Source organism: Rhincodon typus, chromosome 2 (assembly GCF_021869965.1).
Source record: "Rhincodon typus isolate 14 chromosome 2, sRhiTyp1.1, whole genome shotgun sequence".
NCBI lineage: Eukaryota > Metazoa > Chordata > Chondrichthyes > Orectolobiformes > Rhincodontidae > Rhincodon > Rhincodon typus.
In genome coordinates this window covers 13,470,384-13,494,411 of record NC_063333.1, presented here as the reverse complement: position 1 = coordinate 13,494,411, position 24,028 = coordinate 13,470,384, and the positions used below count along the sequence as shown (strand labels likewise).

General features: G+C 43.8%; 1 protein-coding gene and 1 long non-coding RNA gene across 3 annotated transcripts in view; one reads left to right on the top strand and one right to left on the bottom strand.

Moving 5' to 3' along the window:
* LOC125485995 overlaps positions 1 to 1,257 on the bottom strand; it is a 48,667-nt gene extending 47,410 nt beyond the window's left edge. The window contains exon 1 of one of the 2 annotated variants that reach the window (XR_007264701.1): positions 1,157 to 1,257. This is a non-coding gene — a long non-coding RNA (uncharacterized LOC125485995). The remainder of the gene's footprint in view (positions 1 to 1,156) is intronic. The other variant, XR_007264700.1, reaches the window with a different exon arrangement.
* On the top strand, positions 438 to 15,762 carry LOC109912996 (THAP domain-containing protein 2-like). Its single transcript, XM_020512458.2, has 4 exons — positions 438 to 907; positions 2,011 to 2,203; positions 3,176 to 4,332; positions 12,894 to 15,762. The coding sequence occupies exons 1-3, from the start codon at positions 837 to 839 to the stop codon at positions 3,596 to 3,598; spliced, it is 687 nt and encodes a 228-aa protein (XP_020368047.1). The 5' UTR covers positions 438 to 836; the 3' UTR covers positions 3,599 to 4,332; positions 12,894 to 15,762.
* The last annotated feature ends 8,266 nt before the right edge of the window (positions 15,763 to 24,028 follow it).

Genomic DNA, 24,028 nt, shown 5'->3' with positions numbered 1-24,028 from the left:
ATGGCGTCATAGTTGGCACAGAGATGGTGGGCTATGCTGAGTTGTACTGTTCTGTGTTCTTATCTGTTTGAGCTTAAAATGGCTACTGAGAATAATAAAATGCTTAAAGCATAAAGCAATGATGTTAATCCACCAGTCAGCACATAGTATATAGCCATATGGGTTAATGCTGAGTGATTTTCTGAAAGATTGCCTTTTTGTTGATAAATATATTTAAGTTGGGTTGATCAGCATACATGACGAACTCAGAAGCTACATTCACATGAGCCGGGAATAGAGTCTGACTTCTGACATCAGCCTTAAAAGACTGATTCCCAACACACACAAACAGGCGAGCTGAAAGTCAACTTCACCGCAGTAACTTTTTTTTAACTTTCGAAACTAGCTGCGGGGGCTGGTTCCAGTTTACGTCTAAATTTAGTACCAGCTGCCTTTCATTTCGTCTGCCCGGGTGCTTTGGGTAAGGAGGGCATTAAAATAGCAAATGACAACAGATGAGAACGTTCAAAAGTTCCTCCCACTGGAGCGGGGAGGGGAGAAAGGAAGCGATGGAGAGAAGACGTGTGTTTTGACGCCACGCGTTGATACGTGATCGTTCCTCCCCCTTTCTCTTTCTGCCTGCCCCTCAGGAGCAAAACTACTCACACATCTGCCATCTTAGTAAAGGATTTGGTGGTGGCGAGGCAAAGAGTCCGGGCGGCCCAAGGAATCGTTCACGTTTTTCAGCCACCATTTCCTTTGCTTGTGTTGCGTGTGTGTGTGTGTGTGTCAGGTGTAAGGACGAAAAGAGGAAGGTGACGGTGGTCATCGTCTTTGAAAGTAGACGTCTCGGTAAGATGCCAACCAGCTGCGCGGCCTACGGATGTACAGCGGTGTACAGGAAAAACACCAACACCAGCTTCCACAGGTAGGTGAGGAGAGTGACCGTGCTTTCCCGGGTTAAGGAGGAAGGGGGCTGGTGTCTCCCCCCGCCCGCCCCATGACGGCTGAGCACTGGCCTGCGGCCTGTTTAACTCGAGCGGCGTTCCCATGGCGGCGGCCGCCTGCGGCCTAGGAGTGAGGAGGGCGGTTTATTTATTTTGTGATTTTTACCCCCATCCCATTTTCTTCTTCGTCAAGAGTTATAAGTCGTGCGAAGTGACAGTGCGGGGCCTACCTGGCAGTCAGGGGATTGAAGTCTGTTGCTGCTGCCGCTGCCGCCGCATGCGGCATATTAATTTTTTTTGGCTCTGACACTTTCCGATATGGATGGTGGGGGGAGGGGGAGCTGACGGTGTGTCGTGGGGGGTGGAGGGTGGGGTGGTGCAGCCGGAAGTACAGTCCACGGTGCGCGCGCCGTGGCATAATCACTTCCGGTAGGTGCTGGTACGGACCGAAAGGTGCGGGAAGCAGAACAAGAGTGGTATATCGCGCCTTCCCCCAACACCCCCACCCCGCACTTCACCTCCTGTCACACCTCTGATCGTCCTGCTTCTCGCCCCCCCACTACCTCCATCCCTCTTCCCTGATCCCCACCCGTCCGTCTTCCCCACTCCCCCTAATTTTTTTTTCATACTTTTGTTATGTAGCTATATCACGCTCCAGTTCACTTTGTGAAATTAAAAAAACCCACAGATTCTGGAAAACTGAAATAAAAATATAAAGTGTTGGAGAAATTTAGCATGTCTGGCACCATCTGTGGACAGAGAAACAGAATTAACGTTTCATGTCCAGTAACTTTTCTTTCAGTTTTTTGAAAATTGCTATTGAAACTGTTTCTTTAAGTCTTGCTGTGTATTTCAGATCACAACAATTTGCTGTACTTTTAAAAGAAACTACCTACTCTACTTCTACTAATTGCCTAAAATCTGTGCTGTCTGCTTACTAACCGTCCCACCAGCAGAAACAATTTCTCTATTTCCATTCTTATCAAAGCCCCTCATTTTAAAAGAATTGCATTTTTGAAAAGTTTGCATGTTCAGGTATACCAGGGAAAGAAATCTATTTTCTGTGTTTTTGTTTTATTTTAAGGTTTCCCTCTAACCCTTGGAGACGGACAGAATGGATACGGCTTGTTCGACGTGAAAACTTCAAGCCAAGCAAACACACCTTCCTTTGTTCGAAACATTTTGAGCAAACGTGCTTTGACCGCACAGGACAAACTAGGCGCCTGCGAGAAGATGCTGTCCCTACAATATTTGACTTCCCACCACACATGCAAAACGTAAGGCCAGGATCTTGGTAGTGATGTGCTATAAAAGCCACGTGCCAGTTGTAAAGCTACGAAATAGCAGCAAGAATAGACTATGTGGCTCCTTGAATTCACCTTCAGCTTCATTTCCACTCTTCTGCCCACTACCCATATCCCACAACTTCCTGTCTAATTCATCCTATGTTTAAGGCTGAAGGCATAGCCGTAGTCCTGAGGCAGAAAATTTCAGAGGTTCATAAGCTTCTGAGTGAGGAGGTTTCTTCACCTCTCAGTCCTCAATGACCAGCCTTTTATCCTCAGACTGCCCTCCTAGATTTCCCAGCCTGGGGCGGGGAGAACAACCTCTCAATTTCTGTACTGCTTTCAGAATCTTGCATGTTTCAGTGAGATGACCCCAAAACACCAGAGATTATGAACCCAGTTACTGTGTCTATGGTATATCTGGGTGGATTTTGAGCTCCATCCATCTCCCTGCTGCATCCCCTTGCTTCCCTCTGTCTCTGTCTGTCTCTCTCTCTCTTTCTGTCTTTCACACGCCATCTCATTCCTCCTTCACCCACCTCCAACCCCACCCACCATTATAATTAAAACTTAACAGCAAGGTGTATTCTGTACTTGGGCCAATAATCGCATGTGGTTGTGGCGAGAAAGGAGAAAAGGAAAGCAGTGTGGGTGGAAGAGAAGCTAATATCAAACAGTCACTGGCAGGCTTCAAAACTGGGTCCCCATTTCAGTGAGGAATTGACTTGATTGAGCAGTGGACTCCAATACACAGTCAGGTCACTACAAGCCGCCTCAGTACACCGTGATAGAAATGTAGTAATTAGTTAGGGCTGCTGCTCACTATATCCTGTCCATAAAATACCGATTTAAATGCTCTTGGATAGCTGACCCTACTGTAGTTAATAGTACCCTTATTCCTCCCCCCCGCCACCAACAACATCTGGATGTCATAACATTAGTTTTGTGTATTATGTTTTACAGAAATTAGTATCCAGGAAAACCCCTCTGACCTCTGCGGGTATCAGTAACCAGCAGGACCCATCCAAGTCTAGCAGTAGTACTGGCACGAACACTAGGACTACTGGTACTAGCACTCGGACTACTAGCACTAGCACCAGCACTAGTCCTTGCACCACCAGCAGTACGGAAGTTTTCCAAGAACATAGTTATTGTTTGGCCAATCCTGTTGTGGCCAAGAGGAAGGTATTCCAGTTGCAAGATGAAGTGGACTACCTCCGTCAACAAATAAGAATCAGCAGGCAAAGGGAACGTCGAGTGGTCAAGAAATGGAGAGGCATCAGCAACTTGCTCGAAGACCTGAAAGAAAGAAACCTTTTGCCTAAGGGCAAAGGAGCAGAGCTGGTTCAGTCCGTCTTGACTGATGAATCATTTAAAGGCAGATGAACAGACTGGACTTCCACTAGTGCGTGGGTACAGTGACCAGACAAGGCAGTTTTGCTTCGTTTTACTGACCATTTCTTTTGACCCTAAAGCACAGGAGTGAATATTATGAACAATCCCTTTCACCTACCAAACTCTGCAGTGCTTGGATGCTTTGGTTTATTGGTTGTTGTTTGCTTCAGCAGTCGATATAAAAACATTTGAGTGATGCACATTGCATTTGTTAGACTTGAAATGTAGCCAAGTAGTGCAGCTGTTGTTACAAGGGACATTGGTGTATGATTTAGTGACAACAGACATCTGCTCACAAAACATGGCCATATTAAATACTTGCCCTATCATGGTGTGCCAGGAAGGATTGGCCAGTTAACTCGGACAATGCCATGACTGTGTTATTCAGTGGGTCCTGACAAATTACTAGCCAACTATGTGCCTTGACACCAGCCTCAGAAGGAGAACCGTCTGCGCCAGCATAATGTTTTTATTTCCCATGCCAATAGCCCTGTGTAAGTGCACACACCACAAGCTGGATTGAGACCGCACCTGATCCATTTGATACAGGCTTTTCACAGCCAGCCATAAGCAATTGAATAATTGAACAATTTATAATTGAATAGAATATCATCACTAATAGGTACAACCAGAAATCAGACTCCTACGTCTTGCAAATGTTACAGCCATCTATACCTGCACACGAAGAACCCAAGCAGATGCAGTCTTCAGAACCAACTATGGCGGTAGGTCATTACCAAGCTGATAGATATTTTAGAAATTCAATTTTTAAAATGGTAAATAAACTATTATTGTGAAGTTCAGAAAATCTATTAAGAATGCGTTAAGTGCTTTAAGGCAGCTAACAGGGCAAGCCAGACTGCTTGCAATTAGCAGACCGGAAAAAACAACTCCTGACAGTGCAAGATAATGAACAGACCTCATTTAATATGTTGTTAGCTGTTGCTCGTGTGACTGGACGAGCTCGTGCCTTGAAGTATTGTCCTTCATTTAGCAACAAAAGTCAATGACAGGCCAAGTGTCTGCTAATAATCTGTAAGTATTTTATATTTGATAAAAGCTTTTCAGTTTTAAGTCAGACTTCAAGAAGCTCTGTTGATTGCTCCCCGGTTAAGGCAATGAGATGCTGAGACATACGGGCAAGGAGGCTTGCTAGTCTCGATGCTGGGTCCATAGATAATTAGGTGATTTCAGTCAAGGAGGGTGTGGGAGCCAAATGATTGGTCTTATTTCCCCTGACTTTCCAGGACAGATGTGGGTAAATAAACCAACACGTGGATTTCTATCCTGAAACTGGCACTGAAAGTGCAGGGTGCAGAGTGATGACCAAATTCACAAGTGGCATAGCCTGCATCCCTATAGTCTGTAGTTAGTCTTACGCACTGATCGATAAACCTGTAAACCATTGATTCAAGAGTTGGTAGGGAAATTGAGGGAACTTTGTGGCCATAGGGATATTTTTAGATTAAGTTGAAAGTAACCATATTTTTAATTTGTTGGGTGTGTGCGTCACTGGCTGGGCATCAAATGCGCTACACATTTTGCCTATCTCTGTTGTCCTTGAGAAGGTGGCAGTGAGTTACCTTCTTGAATCACTCCAGTCCATTTGGTGTAGGTAGACCTACAATGTCATCAGCAATGAAGTGCCAGGATTTTGACCAAGTGACACTGAAGAAACAGCAATATGTTTTCAGGCTTGAATGCTGAGTGGCTTGGAGAGAAGCTTGCATGTAATAGTATTCCCATGCTGCCCTTGTTTTTCTAGATGGGGTGGTTGTGAGCTTGGAATGGTGCTGTTTAAGGAGTCTTGCAATGCATCTTGCAGATGGTACTCACTATTGCCACTGAGCATAGTTGGTGGAGAGAGTGAATGTTTGGATGTGGTGCCAATCAGTTGGGTGCTTTGTTTGGATGGTGTCAAGATTCTTGTTGGGACTACCCTCATCCAGGCAAGTGGGGAGTATTCCATCACACTCCTGACTTTACCTTTGTGGATGATGGACAGGCTTTGGGGAGTCAGGAGGTCAGTATATCACTGCATGATTCGGAGCCTCTGACCTGCTCTTGTGGCCACAGTAATTATATGGCTAGACCACTTTAGTTTCTGGTGACCCCTAGGATGTTGGTAGAGGCAGATTCAGTTATGGTGATACCATTGATTATCAGGGGGCAGTTGTAAGATTCTATCTCGTTAGGGTTGATCATTGTCTGGCACTTGTATGGTAAGAATGTTACTTGCCACTTATATCAGCCCAAGTCTGGATATTGTCCAAATTTTGCTGCATTTGGACATGGAATTCATAAGTGTCTGAGGAGTTGCAAATGGTGCTGAACGCTTGTGCAGTCATCTGACCTTATAGCGGGAAGGTAATTGAAGCAATTAAAAATGATTGGGCCTAGGGCACTACCCTGAGGAACTCCTGCTGAGATGACTGACCTCTAACAACCATAGCCATCTTCCTACGTGCTAGGTATAACTCACAACAAGTGGACAGTTTATCCCCTAATTTATCATCGACTCCAACTTACTAGGGCTTCTTGACACCACACTTGGTCAAATGTGGCCTTGGTATCAAGGGCTATCACTCTTACGAGACCTCTGGAATTCAGCTCTTGTCCAACTTTAACCAAGGCTGTGATGAGGTCTGGAGCAAAGTGGCAGTGGTGGAACTTAATCAGGATATTCAGTGACCAGGTTATTGCTGCAAAAATGATGCTTCATAAGCACTGTTGGTGACACCTTCCATCACTTTACTGATGACCGAGTAGACTGATGGGACAGTGATGTATTGGGTTGGATTTGCCCTACTTTGTGTTTGTTTAAAAGAAAAAAGCACCTGGGCAATTTTCTTTGTTTTTGATAGATGCCAATGTTGTAGCTGTACTGAAACAGCTTAGCTATGGGCATGGCAATTTCTTGAGCATTAGTCTTCTGAACTGTTCATATAAAAACAAAGTACTGCAGATGCTGGAAATCTGAAGTAAAAACAAAGTGCTGGAGAAACTCGGCAGCTCTGGCAGTATCTGTGTGGAGTCTAGTACAATTCTTCAGAACTGAAAAGGGGTGGAAAATGTGTTTTTTTTTTTTAAATGCTTTTTAGAAGAGTGGCAAAGGGAACAGATTTGCGCCGGGCCTCTGCACAAAGACAAAAGAGTGAATGAGAAATAGCTGTAAAATGGATGTAAACTGTGGTGTAAAAGGGAGAGAATGGGTCATCTCTACTAAGAGCAGAGTAAACAAGATGCAAACAAAGCTGTTGGAGAGGAAGAGAATGTTCCCCATTTTTTTTCATGTGTAGCTGCTGTAAGATGCACTGCCTGGCGATCAGTGTCAGCACGCCAATCACGGCATTGGCTTCCAGTTCTAGAAGTTGCTGCCACCCAACCTTGGAGAACCCCACCAACTCCCATCCCGCAACCGGAAGGAACATTCGAAGGTACACTGGTTGCTATATCCGTTCAGAGCCACACAACACCAAAGGTGTTATCAGTGTGAAGGTGGCGCTTTGTCTCAAAGGACTGTGTGCTGGTCACTCTTACCAGTACTGCCATGGACAGGTGCATCTGCAGCCAGCAGATGTGAGGATGAGGTCTGGTATGTTTTTTCCTTCGAGTTGGTTTCCTCACCACCTGCTGCAGACCTGGTCTGTCCTTAACAACATAACCAGCTCAGTTCAGCTAAGCCATTCTTAGTGATAGACATTGAAGTCCCTCAATTGAGTACACTTTTTATGCCCTTGCCAACCACCACCACCAAACCCTGTGCTTCCTCCAGGTCGTGTTGAACATGGACCAAAACTGATTCATCAGCCAAGGGCAGGGGATTGGAACGTGGTATATGGTAATCAGCAGGAGGTTCCCTTGCCCGTGTTGCTACATATGATCAGAGCCACACAACACCAGGGTGTTACAGTGTGAAGGTGAAATTTCCTTTCCATAAGGATGGTGTGGTGGTTACTGTTAGCAATACTGCCACAGACAGACGCATCTGCAGCCAGCAGGTTGGTGGGAATCAGGTCAGATGTGTTTTTCCCTCTATAGTTGGTACCCTCACCACCTGCTCATATGGCCAGAGTTAATGCTGAGGGCTCTTGGTACCACTCCCTCCTGGCTGTATCCCACTATGGTGCCATCTCAGCTAGATTTGTCCTGCCTTTGGGACAGGACTTATCCCAGGGATGGTGATTGTAATGTCTGGGACATTGTCTGTGAGATGAGATTCCATGGGTATGACTGTCAGGCTGTTGTTTGACTAGTCTTTGAGACAGCTGTCCCAATTTTGGTACTAGACCCCAGATGTTAGGAAGGAGGATTTAGCAGAGTTGACAGGGCTGTGTTTTTGCTGTTGTTGTTTTCTACGTCAATGTTAGGTGGTCCATCTGATTTCCCTCCTTTTTGAAGTTTTATTGCGGTTTGATACAACTGGTTAACTTGGTAGGTCATTTCAGAGGGATAGTAAAGAGGCAGCACATTTCCATGGGTCTGGAGTTGCATGTAGTCCAGACCAAGTAAGGGTTTCCCTTCCTGAAGGGCATTAGTGAACTAGATGGATTTTTGACTATTGACAGTGGATTCATGGTCATCATTAGACTTGTAATTCCAGGATTTTTAAAGAATTGAATTCAAATTCCATTATTTGCTGTGGTGCGATTTTTGACCTGCCCAGCACTCCGCCCCAGAATATTTCCTGGCTCTCTGGCCTACAAGTCCAGTGGTAATACAAGGAAGCCATCACCTCACTCCTTTCAAAGTTACCATGTATTAAAATCAGATATTTACACTTTTATACCAAAGGTGTTTTTTTTTTCTTTATTCATTAATGAGATGAGGCAACATTTATTGCCCATTCTGATATTAGTGAACCAGATGGGTTTTTCCCCAACAATCAACAGTCAATTCATGGTCATCATTAGAGTCTTAATTCCAGATATTTTATTGAGTTCAAATTCCACCATCTGCCGTGGCGGGATTCGAACCCAAGTCCGCAGAATATTATCTGGGTCTCTGGATTAACAGTCCAGCGATTAATACACTAGGCCATCACCTCTCTGACATGTGAAGTGGGACATTCGCACCTGCGATAGGGTTAGTAGGAGTGTTGCTGGTTGGCTGACATGTTGCCGACAGCTCACAGTTTTTCCAGTGGCTTTTTCACGAACATGACATCTTCTGGGGTGGCGGCAGCAGCCGGAATGCAGTTGACCTGATTAATGAGTCACACAACAGCATTGGTTGAAGGAATAAAGCATTTGTGCCAGCAACAGGTAGGCCTCCCGCAGCGTTTCCCCACTAAAGGGAGGCCGGTTGCACAGCTGGGTGGTGAACTTAAATAATAGCAGCAGAGAATGGTAGGACTGTAATATTCCCCTGACACAGGATTGACCTGGAAATGGAATTCCTGGATCCCATTGCCAGGAGGCTCATGATCTTTTAGCCATTCCACCCACCTCCCACAATTATGATATCAGGTTCCTGAGTTCATGGAAGATTGTGTCTGTTGGTTTCCCAGTAATGCCGAATAACAGTTTCTACTGTCACCATTAGAAAACAATTCTCTCTACAATGGGGATCGCTGGTTGGGCTAACATTTTTTGCCCATCCCTAATTTGTCCAGGGCAATTATGAGTCAACCACCTTGGTGTGGGTCTGCAATCACATGTAAGCCAGACCAGGTAAGGATGGCAGATTTCCTTCCCCAAAGACATTAGTAAACCAGATGGGTTTTTCCTGACAATCAGCAATGGATTCATGGTCGTCATTAAACTCTTAATTCCCGATTATAATTGAATTCAATTCTGCCATGATGGGGTTCGAGCCCAAGTCCACAGAATATGAGCTGGGTCTTTGGATTAATAGTCTAGCAGTAGGATAAGACCAATAGGCCATCACCTGCCCTGGAGGTCCTGTTGGATGAGGTGGTGCTCAGGCAGGACTTGCTGTTTCTCCAGAGCCTGTCGTGGAGGCTACAACACCAATCCATGCCAGCCTGGTCTGAAGTTGCCACTCCATTTAACACAGTCTCAGCTGTGTGGAGGAATGTACAGCAATGTAGGAAAAGATTAGTGACCTTCTCCACTCTGCCAACGTACATGCCACCAGCTTCTCTATGTCACCTCACATTCACTCTCTCAGCCACTGTACCAATTTTCCACAAAGGATCGTGCTCTACCGCTCTCACTACTGCCTACAACATTCAACCCATTCACCATCACCCTTGCAACCCATGACCTCACTAACCCAGCATTCCCTCTGCCCTGACAATTCACGTGCCCTATCCACACCAAAAGTAACAGCTGTGCCACCCACTTTCATCTCCTTTAACATCACAGCAGTGATAACTATCTACAAGATACACTGCAGGCATTCGTCAAATATCCTTGGCACCTTTCAAAGCCACAACTACCTCCATCTAGATGGATAAGGGCAGCAGATATATGGAGGCATCACTACCTGCAAGTTGCCCTCACTATACATCATCCTGGCTTGGAAATATATCATTGTTCCTTCTGTGTCACTGGGTCAGAATCCTGGAGTTTCCTCCCTCAGGGCATTGTGGGTCTTCTTATAGCACTTGGACTGCAGTGGTTCAATGAGGCAGCTCCCTCCACCTTCTCAAGGATAACTAGGCACGGGCAGTACATGCTGGACAGCCAGTGATGTCCATGTCCCACAAGTGAATAAAATACTTGCCACTCTCTTATTCTGGGAGGAAAACAGCCCAAAATAGGTCAGAGCGAGTCAAGACAGGTAGTGTGCTGCCTATCATTTTGCTCCTCGCGCATTATGTGGAGAGGATCCTGACTCTGACTGCCCTTAAAAATGCCCTGGACTGGTTTCAGGTTGCCCTTGATTCACTGTGCTGGGAATCCTCTGAGTGAAGCCTGTCCCCCTTGACTAAGATCTGCTGACACCGATGATAAACTCCTGGCTTTGTTTCTGTATTAAATGGCACAGCAAGACAGTAATAATATGAACCTGGTCTGTCCTAAGTGGCAAAGTGCAAAAAGATGCTGTGAGCAGCCAGGGAGACTCAGTGTGTGAATGCTATGACATCGAGCAAAGAGCCTAAAGATACAAGGTGGTTCAATCCATGAGTGGGTGTATGTCCCTATTCACACAGTGTCCTTGTAGCAGTATTAAAATTATAGCTGTTGGTGTGGCTTGAGATTCATTTAACTGCATAAGTGTCCTATTAGTGGATCGGAAATGTGCCATGAGAGTTTGGAGAGGCTGGCACATGTTGAGTTAGTTAACAATCTGGGTTAATTAAGGAAATTTTAATATGGATTTCCTAAGGAAAAGTGGTGTTTTATTAACTAGCTGGAGATTTTTGAGGTTACAGACAGGGTTGATGAGGGTAGTACTGTTGGTGTGGTGTATATGGACTTCCAAAACATATTTGACATCCCAATAAGCAAAGTTGTAGTTCATGGAATTAAAGGAACAACAGCAACATGGGTAGAGAATTGGCTGAGTGACAGGTAACAGAGTAATGTTTAATGAGTGTTTTCAGGCTGAAGGAAGGTTTACAGTGGTGTTGCCAGGGATCAGTATTGAGACTCTTGCTTTTCCTGATATATATTGATGACTTAGATCTTGATGTACAGGGCACAATTTGCATGTTTGCAGATGATGCGAAATTCTGAAGCATTGTGAACAGAGAGGAGGATGGTATGGAACTTCAAAAGGACATAAGTTAGTGGAATGGGCAAGGCAGGTGCCAGATGGCATTCAGTGTGGAGAAATGTGAAGTTATTCATTTTGGTAAGAAGAACATGGAGACAAAATATAAAATTCTAAAGGAGATGCAAAAGCAGAGAGACCATGGATATATCATTGAAGACGTTAGGATAGGTTGAGAGATCAGTTAATAAAGCATACAGTGTCCTGCATTCTGTTAAAAAGGGCACAGAGAACAAGAGCAAGGAGGTGATATTAAATTTCTATAAGACACCAGTTCAACCTAGAGTATTATGTACAGTTCTTGACATAGCATATCTGCAAGGATGTAAAGACAATATGGAGACTATAGAAAAGACTCAAGAATGATTCTAGGGATGAGGAAGTTCAGTTATGAGGATAAGTGAGAGAAGTTGGAACTGTTCCTTGGAGGGCAGAAGGCCGAGAAGGGACGTTTTAGTGGTACTCAGAGTCATGAGGGGTTTGGACTTGGGGAATAACAAGAAAATGTTCAAAATTATGAAAGGATCAAGAATACAGCACAGAATAGAAATAACTAGCAAAAGAAACAAATTATATAAAGAAACACATTTTATTGCAGCAAGTGGTTAAGATCTGGAATGCACTGGCTGTGTGTGGTGAAGACAAGTTCAACTGAGGCATTCAAAAGCAAATTGGACTATTATTTGAAAAGGAAGGATGTTTGGGGTTACAGGGGAAAATGGGAGAATGGCAACAGGTGAATTGCTCAAACTGAGAGCTTGTGCAGGCATAAGGGGCCAACTGGCCTCATTCTGCACTGTAAAAATAATGTGATTCTGTGAAATTTCTTTGAGTATCTTTCATAAAGCAATACTATTACTGCTAAGAGACAACAAGGTGCAGAGCTGGACGAACACAGCAGGCCAAGCAGCATCATAGGAGCAGAAAGTCTGATGGTTCAGGCCTAGATCCTTCATCAGAAATGGGGGAGGGGAAGGGGGTTCTGAAATAAATAGGGAGAGAGGGGGAGGCGGATAGAGGAGAGGATAGGTGGAGAGGAAACAGACAGGTCGAAGAGGCGGGGATGGAGCCAGTAAAGGTGAGTGTAGGTGGGGAGTTAGGGAGGGGATAGGTCAGTCCAGGGAGGACGGACAGGTCAAGGGGGCGGGATGAGGTTAGTCGGTAGGAGATGGGGGTGCAGCTTGAGGTGGGAGGAGGGGATAGGTGGGAGGAAGAACAGGTTAGGGAGGCGGGGACGAGCTGGACTGGTTTTCGGATGCGGTAGGGGGAGGGGAGATTTTGAAGCTTGTGAAATCCACATTGATACCATTGGGCTTCAAGGTTCCCTATTACTGCTAACCTTCGTTGTTGCATGGTGACATAATGTATTACATTGTGGAGGTCTAAACGTTCAAGGCCATATCTTCAAATAACTGACATCAATGTTGTCCACATTGAAGAAGAGAGTTTTGAAATGAGATGGAGTTAGTGCCTGCATAGTTTTGTTAGACAATATGCTCACTTATATAATTTTACCAATTGTTTCTTATTCTGCAACAAGAAGCTAATTAATGCGTTGACATGACAATTTGTGTCTGAGTTCCACATATTCTTTCATTTGCAGGGAGTTGCACAGAAACCCACAAGATTCCACGGACTTACAAGAGCTCAGCAAGTAGAGGAGTTACGATCATTACAGTTTATCACTCTTCCCAGAAACTCAATGGCATCTTACTTTTAAGTCTAACTGGCTGCCCTGTAGTTTATTATACCAGCTGTAAATATGAGGTGTGTTGCAGAAGTAAGAGCAGTTATGCTCAGTAAAAGGCCATGATACCTCATAGGCATTTTAAATAATGAGGAAATGTCCCATAGCTGTTAGCAAAACCACAGGTGCACATAGGGATGAATGGGTGGTGTGTGGGGAAGAAGGTAATGTCTTTGAACAACTTAAAAATATATTCCTGTTTTGTTTAGTTGTCTGCTGTGTATATTGCAGTACCATTGAAACATAGGTCGCGTAAACAAATTATTTTTAAGATGTCTTGGTGGATGAATGAATTAATTTAGCCAATCAGTAGCAGAGCCATTCAAATCTGCAAAGTCCTAGGTTCAATCTACTGTCAATGCTGACTAATCCAATTCTCAACTGAGCTGCAAAAAGGAAGACCAACATTGTTAACGATACTTTACATGAGAAGAAAATCAACCAGGTTTGCTGTTCTTGTATTAGCCATCAATACTGCAGGAGTACATTTGTGAACATTGGGTGATGAGACATTTATTTTTGACACTCTGACCCTGTTCCACTTTAGTTGAATGACTGAATGCCCACCATGTAGTTTTAAAGAAGATTGGGAACAGGTCAATCGTCTTTGTAAACCAAGTGAAAGATTGTAAATGGCACAGGGAACTTTAGGAATCTAGCAATTGAGGGAAATACTCTCTTCTTGGGAAAAAAGATATAAATTCATCCACTGCCCTGGCAGTTCTGGTGATTAATGGGTTCAGGCGTATGAGAACTGGAAGGGATCATTCACCCCTCGAGCCTGTTCTGCTGTTCAGTTAGATGATAGTTCATTAGTTTTCTTGACTCCATCCATCCAACTTGCTATACCCAACAAAAAGAATCTCAATTTTTAAATTGTGACTCAATGACACCTGCCTCCTCCCATTCCACTTGCTTCAACAGGAGAGCTCCAAGTTCCACTCTTCTTTCTGAGGAGATTGTGCAGGATCCAGTGTGCTTAACAATAGCTGCTAAAATTGGAATAAGTGTGAGAGACCATTTGAACCTTTTTTTATAAAAGAAAATTATCTTTTGATTCAGCATAGATTTCCCTGGATTTGTATGATTCTCCATTCTAATCTCCTGCTTACCCAAAGCATTGGATGGAAGCACAGAATATGTAGAAAGAACAAAAAAGAATTCATTGAAATCTATAAAAAGTTCTTCATGCTGATCATTTCAATCCAAAGGATTTTCCAGATCAGAGTAAACTTCACAATGTGATAAAGATGTATATGTTCATAATGTAACTTTATTTCACAACATTGAGGAATCAAACAGGGAATGATACTGAGATTGACAATTTCAGCAAAGAGGAAGGGAAATAGATGACCAGAAAGCAACAAGCAAGCTGCAAAAATGGAAAAGAATGAAAGTTAATGTTGAAATACAAACCAGATAAATAAGAATGCTATAAGAAAATGACTAATCAAAATTTTTTTCATTGCTGAAAAAAGATACTTTGTCAAAATTTCTCACCTTGCGTTCATCAGGATAATTTGCAAGATTGAAGGGGAAAACCCACAAAAGTGTGTCTTTATTTTGGATGCTGGTGCAATCAGGCTGATACTGCAAAACTTGTGGAATGACAATTGTACTGGAGGCACCAGAAAAAAACATGATAAAATGGACTAATAATGGTCAGTAGTCCTATCACAGGTTTTATGTTGCAATTAAAAAAAATAAGTTAATTATCAAATCCAATTTCAAGATGTTTTATGGAATTACTTCCTACCTTGAACATTATATACTTTATAACTTACTGTTATGTTGATACACTGAAACTATCCATATTACTTGAGACTTAACATCATCTTCAAGAATTCAGCTTGTTTCACATAGTATTGGAGTTCACGCCAGCCAAACTGCTCAATACAACCTGCTCTATAAGATCTGTGAAATGCGCTGCACGTGTACATAAGTGTATCAATTTAGATTCTGACTGCCATTTACACAGATTGTACTTGTGCATCAGTGTACTTTCAAATCAGCTGTTCCGGAATTTGAAATTTTGCTCCACTCAGCCCTGATTATTTTGCATTCCCCCCAGTGCTTCACAATTGATGGATGACTTTGCTTGTACTCTCAGAAAATCCCTTCCTAAACTCCCAATTCTCCAACTAAATCACTGCCTTAAAAAGGAGAAATCTCTTTTCCAGGCATCGCTTGCACAGCAGTGGCTCACCGTCTAATCTCCATAAAGTGATGGATTGCAAGTTGGTGATGTAATACCAACACTGAGACTGAGTGCTATCCAACCACTTGCTGCTGCTATACTGCACATTGAAAGAAAAGGCTATAATAGAAAAGGAACTGGCTTAAAAAGAACGCTACACTTAATAAGTGTAAATGCTTCAGAAGAGCAGACATTAGTTTTGGGGTTACCTGTACCATAAGACTGTGAACTGCTTGCAGTCAATTGTGGAGATTGTTGAGATCTTATTTCTTTAAGGAAGCAGCTAAAAGTTCAAGAAAACTCACAGATTACTTAAAAAGCAGGGAAAGGAAGGTGAAGAATGTGTATGTGTATTCCCTCGGGTATAATTGTTTGCAGCTATACATGCATTTAGATGCTAGCATAGCATTTTAATATTAATTTTATTTTGTTTCTTCATCGTTGATGTTCAGAGAACTGTACTATTGTAACAAATTCAATAAAATGTACTTTTTTCAAAAAAGTTTGAAATATGTTCCTTTAAATTTTTGAGCCTGACTGCTAGTACTTACATTTATGTTATGGCAATTTGTAATAGCAATCACTCCTGAATCAAAGCAAAAATTAAACATTTGTGTTCCAAACACAACAACTGCATGAGTATGATAAAAAGGCACTCAATAATCCAGCCAAGAAACTCTTCCCACGCCTGGTCCAGCCCAATCTAAAAAGTAAATGTTTATATTTTTACCAAGGAAGATATTGCAAGTAAGTACAGATTAGTTGTGTTGTGATATCAGTAGCATATCCCCAATTGAGGTCCACCCAGTGAAACAAACAAATTGATGTGTTTGATGAGGAATTGATAAGATTATTTATGGAGCTGTCTCAACTGCCAGTTGTCTAATGCACACAGCGTGGGAGACTCTTTCAAGAATCAAAGTCAAATGTGTGCCGGTTGTTGGAATAGATCTCAGAAACACAATCTGGACTCCATTTTCTCCCCCTTGGTCCAGGAACTCCCTACCTATGTCCGTGACACCACCCACGCCCTCCACCTCCTCCAGAACTTCCAATTCCCCAGTCCCCAACACCACATCTTTACCATGGACATCCAGTCCCTATACACCTGCATTCCCCATACAGATGGCCTAAAGGCCCTCTGCTTCTTCCTGTCCTGCAGGCCCGACCAGTCCCCCTCCACTGACACCCTCATCCGCTTAGCCGAACTCGTCCTCACCCTCAACAACTTCTCTTTCCATTCCTCCCACTTCCTATAGACAAGGGGGGTACCCGCATGGGCCCAAGCTATGCCTGCCTCTTTGTAGGTTACGTGGAACGATCCCTCTTCCGTACCTACACTGGCCCTAAACCCCACCTCTTCCTCCACTGTATTGATGATTGTATCGGCGCCACCTCGTGCTCCCACGAGGAGCTCAAACAGTTCATCCACTTCACCAACACCTTCCACCCCGACCTTAAGTTCACCTGGACCATCTCTAATACCTCTCTCTCCTTCCTGGACCTCTCTGTCTCCATCTCGGGCAACCACCTAGAAACCGATATCCATTTCAAGCCCACCGACTCCCACAGCTACCTAGAATACACCTCCTCCCACCCACCTTCCTGCAAAAATGCCATCCCCTATTCCCAATTCCTTTGCCTCCGCCACATCTGCTCCCAGGATGAGGCATTCCACTCCCGTACATCTCAGTTGTCCTCATTTTTCAAGGACCGCAACTTCCCCCCTCTCAGTGGTCAAGAACGCCCTCCACCATGTCTCCCGCATTTTCCGCAACTCATCCCTCACACCCCGTCCCCGCAATAACAACCAAAAAAGAATCCCCCTCGTCCTCACGTACCACTCCACCAACCTCCGGATCCAACGCATCATCCTCCGACACTTCCGCCATCTGCAATCCTACCCCACCACCAAAGACATTTTTCCCTCCCCACCCTTATCTGCTTTCCAGAGGGACCACTCTCTCTGTGACTCCCTTGTCTGCTCCACACACACCCCTCCAGCCCCACCACACCCGGCACTTTTCCCTGCAACCGCAGGAAGTGCTACACCTGCCCCCACACCTCCTCCCTCACCCCCATCCCAGGCCCCAAGAAGACTTACCACATCAAGCATATATTCACCTGCACATCTACCAATGTGGTATACTGCATCCGCTGTACCCGTTGTGGCCTCCTCTACATCGGGGAAACCAAGCGGAGGCTTGGGGACAGCTTTGCAGAATACCTATGCTCGGTTCGCAATAAACAACTGCACCTCCCAGTCGCGAACCATTTCAACTCCCCCTCCCATTCCTCAGACGACATGTCCATCCTGGGCCTCCTGCAGTGCCACAACGATGCCACCCAAAGGTTGCAGGAACAGCAACTCATATTCCGCTTGGGAACCCTGCAGCCCAATGGTATCAATGTGGATTTCACAAGCTTCAAAATCTCCCCTCCCCCTACCGCATCCCAAAACCAGCCCAGCTCGTCCCCGCCTCCCTAACCTGTTCTTCCTCCCACCTATCCCCTCCTCCCACCTCAAGCCCCACCCCCATCTCCTACCTACTAACCTCATCCCGGCCCCTTGACCTGTCCGTCCTCCCTGGACTGACCTATCTCCTCCCTACCTCCCCACCTACACTCACCTTTACTGGCTCCATCCCCGCCTCTTTGATCTGTCTGTTTCCTCTCCACCTATCTTCTCCTTTATCCATCTTCTATCCGCCTCCCCCTCTCTCCCTATTTATTTCAGAACCCCCTTCCCCTTCCCCATTTCTGAAGAAGGGTCTAGGCCCAAAACGTCAGCCTTCCTGCTCCTATGATGCTGCTTGGCCTGCTGTGTTCATCTAGCTCTACACCTTGTTATCTCTGAATTAATCTCCACTTGGTAATGGTAAAGTTGAGCATCACAACCATGGTGAATGACATCTACACCTCCCAGTGATGCCTCCAAGTGAGTTGAACATTCTGTTCCTTTATTGGCATAGTTCACTAGTCTGTATTGAGGAGTGATGCAGTGCAGGAGACTATTGAGCTCATCTTGTCAGATTATGCAGACCAGCATGTTTCAATCCTCAGTCTATACTTTTAGATGATCTCAAAAAGATAGAATCAAGTGGACTACAACTTACTTAGATATCTTTCAGCCATGGAGGGGGGGATTGCTGATTGCTTCTGATGGGCCTTGTTGGAATGAACACATTGCCAAGGAACAGATTAGATCTAGCTAAAATGTAATCACAATTAGCCCGGCAGTATTCACGGCCCATATGGAATGGACAAAGGTAACCCACATCTTGGAGAGATCATGAAGTGTAAGGAAAATAAATAACACCAAGAAGGGCCAAACTGGGGGACTAGCGTGAATTGTACCTTTTATGTCATTAAAGTGCTTCTGTATTCGTCATCACTGGTCTATGGAGCAACTAAGGGAAAACCTCATTAATCAAACTTCTTGCAGGTTTACTGATATGAAAACAGGAATAGGTTAATCAATTTTTATTTTTATTTGATCACAGGATATCAGCATTACATTTACTGGCCATCTTTAATTGCCCTTGACAAGTAGTATTAAGATACCTTCTTGAACTTCTGCTGTCCAGAGTATACTTTGACAGAAGTTAGGGAGGGAGTTCCAGGATTTTGACCCAGCCACAGTGACAAAGAGTAGATAAGGAGGAGCTGCTCCTGTTGGTGGAAGGATGGAGAACCAGAGGGCACAGATTTAAGGTAACTGGCAAAAGAAGCAATAACAACACACGGAAAAGTTTTCACACACAGCAAGTGTTTACAGTCTGCAATGCACTGTCTGAAACTATGGTGGAGGCAGATTCAATTGGGGCTAACAAAAGGAAACTGGAAAAAGTAAAATGTGCTGGGATTTGGGAAAAGACAGGCAAGTGACACTAGGTAATTTAGTCCTGTAGAGGGCAAAAAGATGGACTGAATTGTCTCTTTCTGCATGATAACCATTCTATGATTCTTTAATATTATGAATTATGGAACCATGGGAAAGTTACAACATATAAAGAGGCTATTCAGTCCATCATGTCTGCGCTGGCTGAAAAAGTAGCCACCCGTTCCAATCCCACTTTTCAGCACTTGGTCTAGAGTAGATCCAGATTCCTTTAAACGAATTAAGGGTTTATACCTCAGCCTCAAAACTAGGTAGTGGATTTGAGACACCCTCAACCTTCTGGGTGAAAAGGGTTTTGTTCAATCTTTCAACCAAATGCTTTAAATCTATGACCTCTGGTCATAGACTGTTTCACTGGGTGATACAGGTAGGTATTCCCTATCCACTCTATCCTAATCACTCACCATTTTGTACACTTCTATTAAATCATTCCTCAGCCTCCTCTGTCCTCTCCAATTCTTCCTTATAGCTGCAATTTTCAAAACCTGGAAACATTCTTGTAATTACCTCTTGTATTCTCTCTCGAGCAAATGTGACCTTCCTGTAATGTGGTGATTAAAATTGTATACAAAACTCCAGCCGAGGCCTAAGCAGTTCAATTCCATCATTACATCCGCGTTTTTGTGTTCAACATCTTGCTCAATGAAGGAAAGCATCCCTAATGCTTTATTTACTACCTTAATCTACCTGTCCAGCCATCTTCAGGGAATAGTGGAAATGAATTCCAAGGTCTCACATTTCCTATCTCTCTCTCTCTCAATAGCCTACATTTAGCATATTCCCTTGCTTTTGTCTGCCCTCACCAAATGTGTTTCCTCGCATTTCTCCAGACTGAATTCCTTCTGCCAGTTTTCCCACTCAATCAACCCATTGTATCTTCCTGCAGTTAACAGCTATTTCCTTCATGATCAACTATCCATTCAATTTTCGTGTTGTCTGCAAATATCTAATATCCTTATCTTGACTCTTTGTGTGTTTGCTTGTACGTGTACTGGAATTTTAAAAGCATTATAAAATGAAATATGACACAACCACATCAGGAGATATTAGGTGAGATGACCAAGAGCCTGGTCAAATGGGTACCGCTTAAGGATTGTCTTAAAGAAGGAAAGTAGGTAAAGAGGTCAAGAGTAGCAACATGTTTATTCCAGAGCATGGGGCTCAGGCAATGGTCCCATGTACAGTTGCAGTAAGACTTCTCTACTCTTATATTCTAAGCCTCTTGAAATAAGGGCCAACATTCCATTAGACTTTTTGATTACCTGCTGCACCAGTGTGCAAGCTTTCATGTTTCATGAGGTCAAAAATAACACGATACCAGGTTATTGTCCAACAGATTTACTTGAACACACAAGCTGAGGAAGGGGCAATGCTCTGAAAGCTTGTGTGTTCAAATAAACCTGTTGGACTATAACCTGGTGTTGTGTGATTTTTGACCTTGTCCAATCCAATCCAACACTGGCATCTCCACTTCATGTTTCATGCACAAATCCCTCCAAGTCCCTTTCCGTTGTAGCTTTCTGCAGCTTTTCTCCATTTAGATAATACTCAGTCAGATTGAGAGTGCTGTTGGATGTTCAGCAATGGCTGGAATCCCACAAGTGGGAATCCTACAAATTCTGACAATTGCACATTGTAACCAATTGGCAATGAAAGCACCCTCAGCCAATTTAGCTGTACATATCAATCAAAAGGGATTCCGCTCTAATAACTGTCACCTGGCATGAAACCATCAAAAGATTACCCTGGAATAAAAAAAAGAACTGGAGATACTGGAAATCTTAAACAAAATCAGAAATTGCTGGAGAAACTCAGCAAGTCTGGCAGCATCTGTGGAGAGAAAGCAAAGTTAACATTTTGAGTCTAGTGATCCTTCATCAGAAAATTGTTCTTGAAACATTAACTCTGTTTTCTCTCCTCAGATGTGCCAGACCTGCTGCTGATTTCTCTAGGAATTATTGTTTTTATAAAATATTTCCTGCTTGTCTGCACAAGATATCAGAGGCTGCCATGATACCTTTGTTTTCTGCCAATCAAAACTCACACAGATTCCCAAACTCCAAGCAGACTTAGCAAAGAATATCATCTGAAGATGTGACTGATAGCACACGTAAAGATCCCTACCTTTAATGAACAGGAAAGACACAATGAAAGCCACATGAGCAAAGAGGAGAAATTGAGCAAATCATTGGACTGCTAAAGATATGATTCAGTTGCCACACACCTCACTACTTCACTCACCCTCATACCCACCCTCAAAGCAGAAAGCTTTTCCAACATAAACAATTGTCCCATCGGAATGATAGTCATTGTACATCTTCATTCAAAAATCTTCCACTGACCTCTAGGCCGATATCCATTTGACAGGCATAGATAGCACTGGAGATTAGTAGACAATTGAAACTTAAAAATAAGTTTTACAATCATGTATAAGCATTGACAATGATTGGAAGACATTAATTCTTTTCTAAGTAATTTACAATATGAAACTGTAAAGTACTTATTTTCTTGGTCCTGTTAGGTTTTTATCCCTGGGATTTCAGTTGAGCTGTAGGGTAGCTGCTGTTAAGGCCAAAATCCTCTGGACTTTGGGCCCCATGTGGACCCAATGAAAGACTACCACAACTGCCTCTGGGCAGGAATCTATTAAATCATCAGGGTGGAAGCAGCATGTAGGAGTCTGACTGGGGAGAGGAGTTGGTGGAAAAGGATGACAAGTGGAAGCATCTTGAGAGGAGGTCTTTCCTCCATGGGCCCTATCTCCATATGCCCTTTCATGGTCCACCCAACCTCCCTGCTAGCATTGAGCTAGAGAGCATTTTGCTGTACCTCAGTCAACTGCTGCAATCTCAATCCCATGTTTCGCAGTTACCCACCACAAGTAACAGCCTTCCATCCTGTCATCACAAGCCATTTCACGTACACTTAACTCTCTGCTTTTGCTCCTTGTGGGAGATCATAGACTACCAGGAACAGGCAGGGAATCAGGATGGCCTCCTGGTAGCTTTATTTTTATTCATTCGTGGGATATGGACTATACTGACCAAGCCAGCATTGATTGCCCATCCCTAGTTGCCCTTTAACAATGTGGTGGTGAGTTACCTTCTTGAACCGCTGCAATCCATGTAGTGTAGGGACACGCACAATGTCATTAGTGGCGAACTCCAGGATTTTGATTCAGCGATGCTGAAAGATCAGCAATATAGTTCCAAGTCAGGATTGTGTGGAGTTTGCAGGGAAACCTGCAGTTGGCAGTGTTCCCACATGTCTGCAGTCCTTGTCCTTCTTGATGAAAGTGATGATGGGTTTGGAAGGTGCTGTCTAAGCTGCCTTTGTGAGTTTCTGCAGTGCATCTTGTAGATCATACAAACTGTGCTATTGTGTGTCGCTAGTAACGGTGGTAGGGTGCAAAGGAGGCCATTTGGCCCATTATGTCTACACTAGATTTTTGCAAGACCAACTCAGCCAGTCCCTCTCCATGATGTGATTAGTTCTTGGACTGAGTCTTGAAACCATCACGTTTTCCACAAAAGTGAGAACAGTTTGAATGAGCCACGCTGGCTCTACTGGTCTGCAGACACTCACTTACATATATTCAGAAGGAATTGCATATTTTTGTTTGTAAGAACATCTCTAATACAAAACTTATTCAGCCTCCTTTGTAGTATAATTTTAAAAACTTCCTTAATGCAGGTAGGCTGTGTTCTTTTAAGATCTGTGAAAATCAACGAATCAGTCTCTATAATCAACACTTCCACTTTTGTTATTCTTTATTCATTTGTGGGGTGAGGGCGTCGCTGGCTAGGCAGTATTTATTGCCCATCCCTAATTGCCCAGAGGACCGTTGAGAGTCAAATATATTGCTGTCGGTCTGGAGTCACATGTAGGCCAGACCAGGTAAGGATGGCGGTTTCCTTTCCTAAAGGACATTAGTGAGCCAGATGGGCTTTTCCAAACAATCGACAATGGATTCACAGTCATCATTAGACTCTTAATTCCAGATATTTATGGAATTCAAATTCCACCATCTGCCATTCTGTCCCCAGAATGTTATCTAGGTCTCTGGATTAATAGTCCAGCAATAATACCACTAGGCCATCACCTCCTCCTAGGGAGGAGTCATATTAGCAGAAGGTAAGGTGGTTGTGTTTGTTGGCAGTCAATCATCTCAGCTCCAGGACATCTCTGCAGGAGTTCTTCAGGATCGTGTCCTAAACCCTACCATCTTCAGAAGGTCATATCATCAATGGTCTTCCCTCCACCATAAGGTCAGATCTGAGGAAGTTCACAGATATTTGTACAATGTTCAGCATCGTTCATGACTGCTCAGAAACTGAAGAACAACGTGTCCAAACCCAATAAGACCTGGACAATGCCTAGACTTGGGCTGATAAGTGGCAAATAATACTCATACCACACAATGCGATGCAATGACCATTTTCAATAGAGCAAATTTAACTACTTCACCATGACAGTCAATGATAGTATTATTACTGAATCCCACACTATCAATTTCTGGAGCTTACCATGGAACTTAAACTGAACTGGTCCAGCCATATGAATCCTGTGGCTGCAAAAGCAGATCAAAGCCTAGGAAGCCTCAAGTGACTAACACACCTCCTGACTCTCCAGTGCCTGTCCGCCGTCTACAAAATGCAACTCTAGAGTGTGGTGGAATATTCTGTACTTCCCTGGGTGAGTGCAGCTCCAAAAAATACCCAAGAAGCTTGACACTATCCAGGACAAAGGAACCCACATGATTGGCACCCCATCCTCCACCACCTTCAATATTAACTCCTTCACCATTGAAGCACGGTGTCAAGAATGTGTATCATCTACAAAATGTGCTGCAGCCACTCAGCAAGGCTCTTTGAATCTGTCAAATCTATGACC

What these genes read in the sequence shown, in the direction of transcription:
- LOC109912996 (XM_020512458.2), top strand. Translation starts at nt 837, where the DNA reads ATGCCAACCAGCTGCGCGGCCTACGGATGTACAGCGGTGTACAGGAAA. An exon ending in ACCAACACCAGCTTCCACAG is followed by an intron (nt 908 to 2,010) that starts GTAGGTGAGGAG and finishes TTTTATTTTAAG; the next exon opens with GTTTCCCTCTAACCCTTGGA. An exon ending in TCCCACCACACATGCAAAAC is followed by an intron (nt 2,204 to 3,175) that starts GTAAGGCCAGGA and finishes TATGTTTTACAG; the next exon opens with AAATTAGTATCCAGGAAAAC.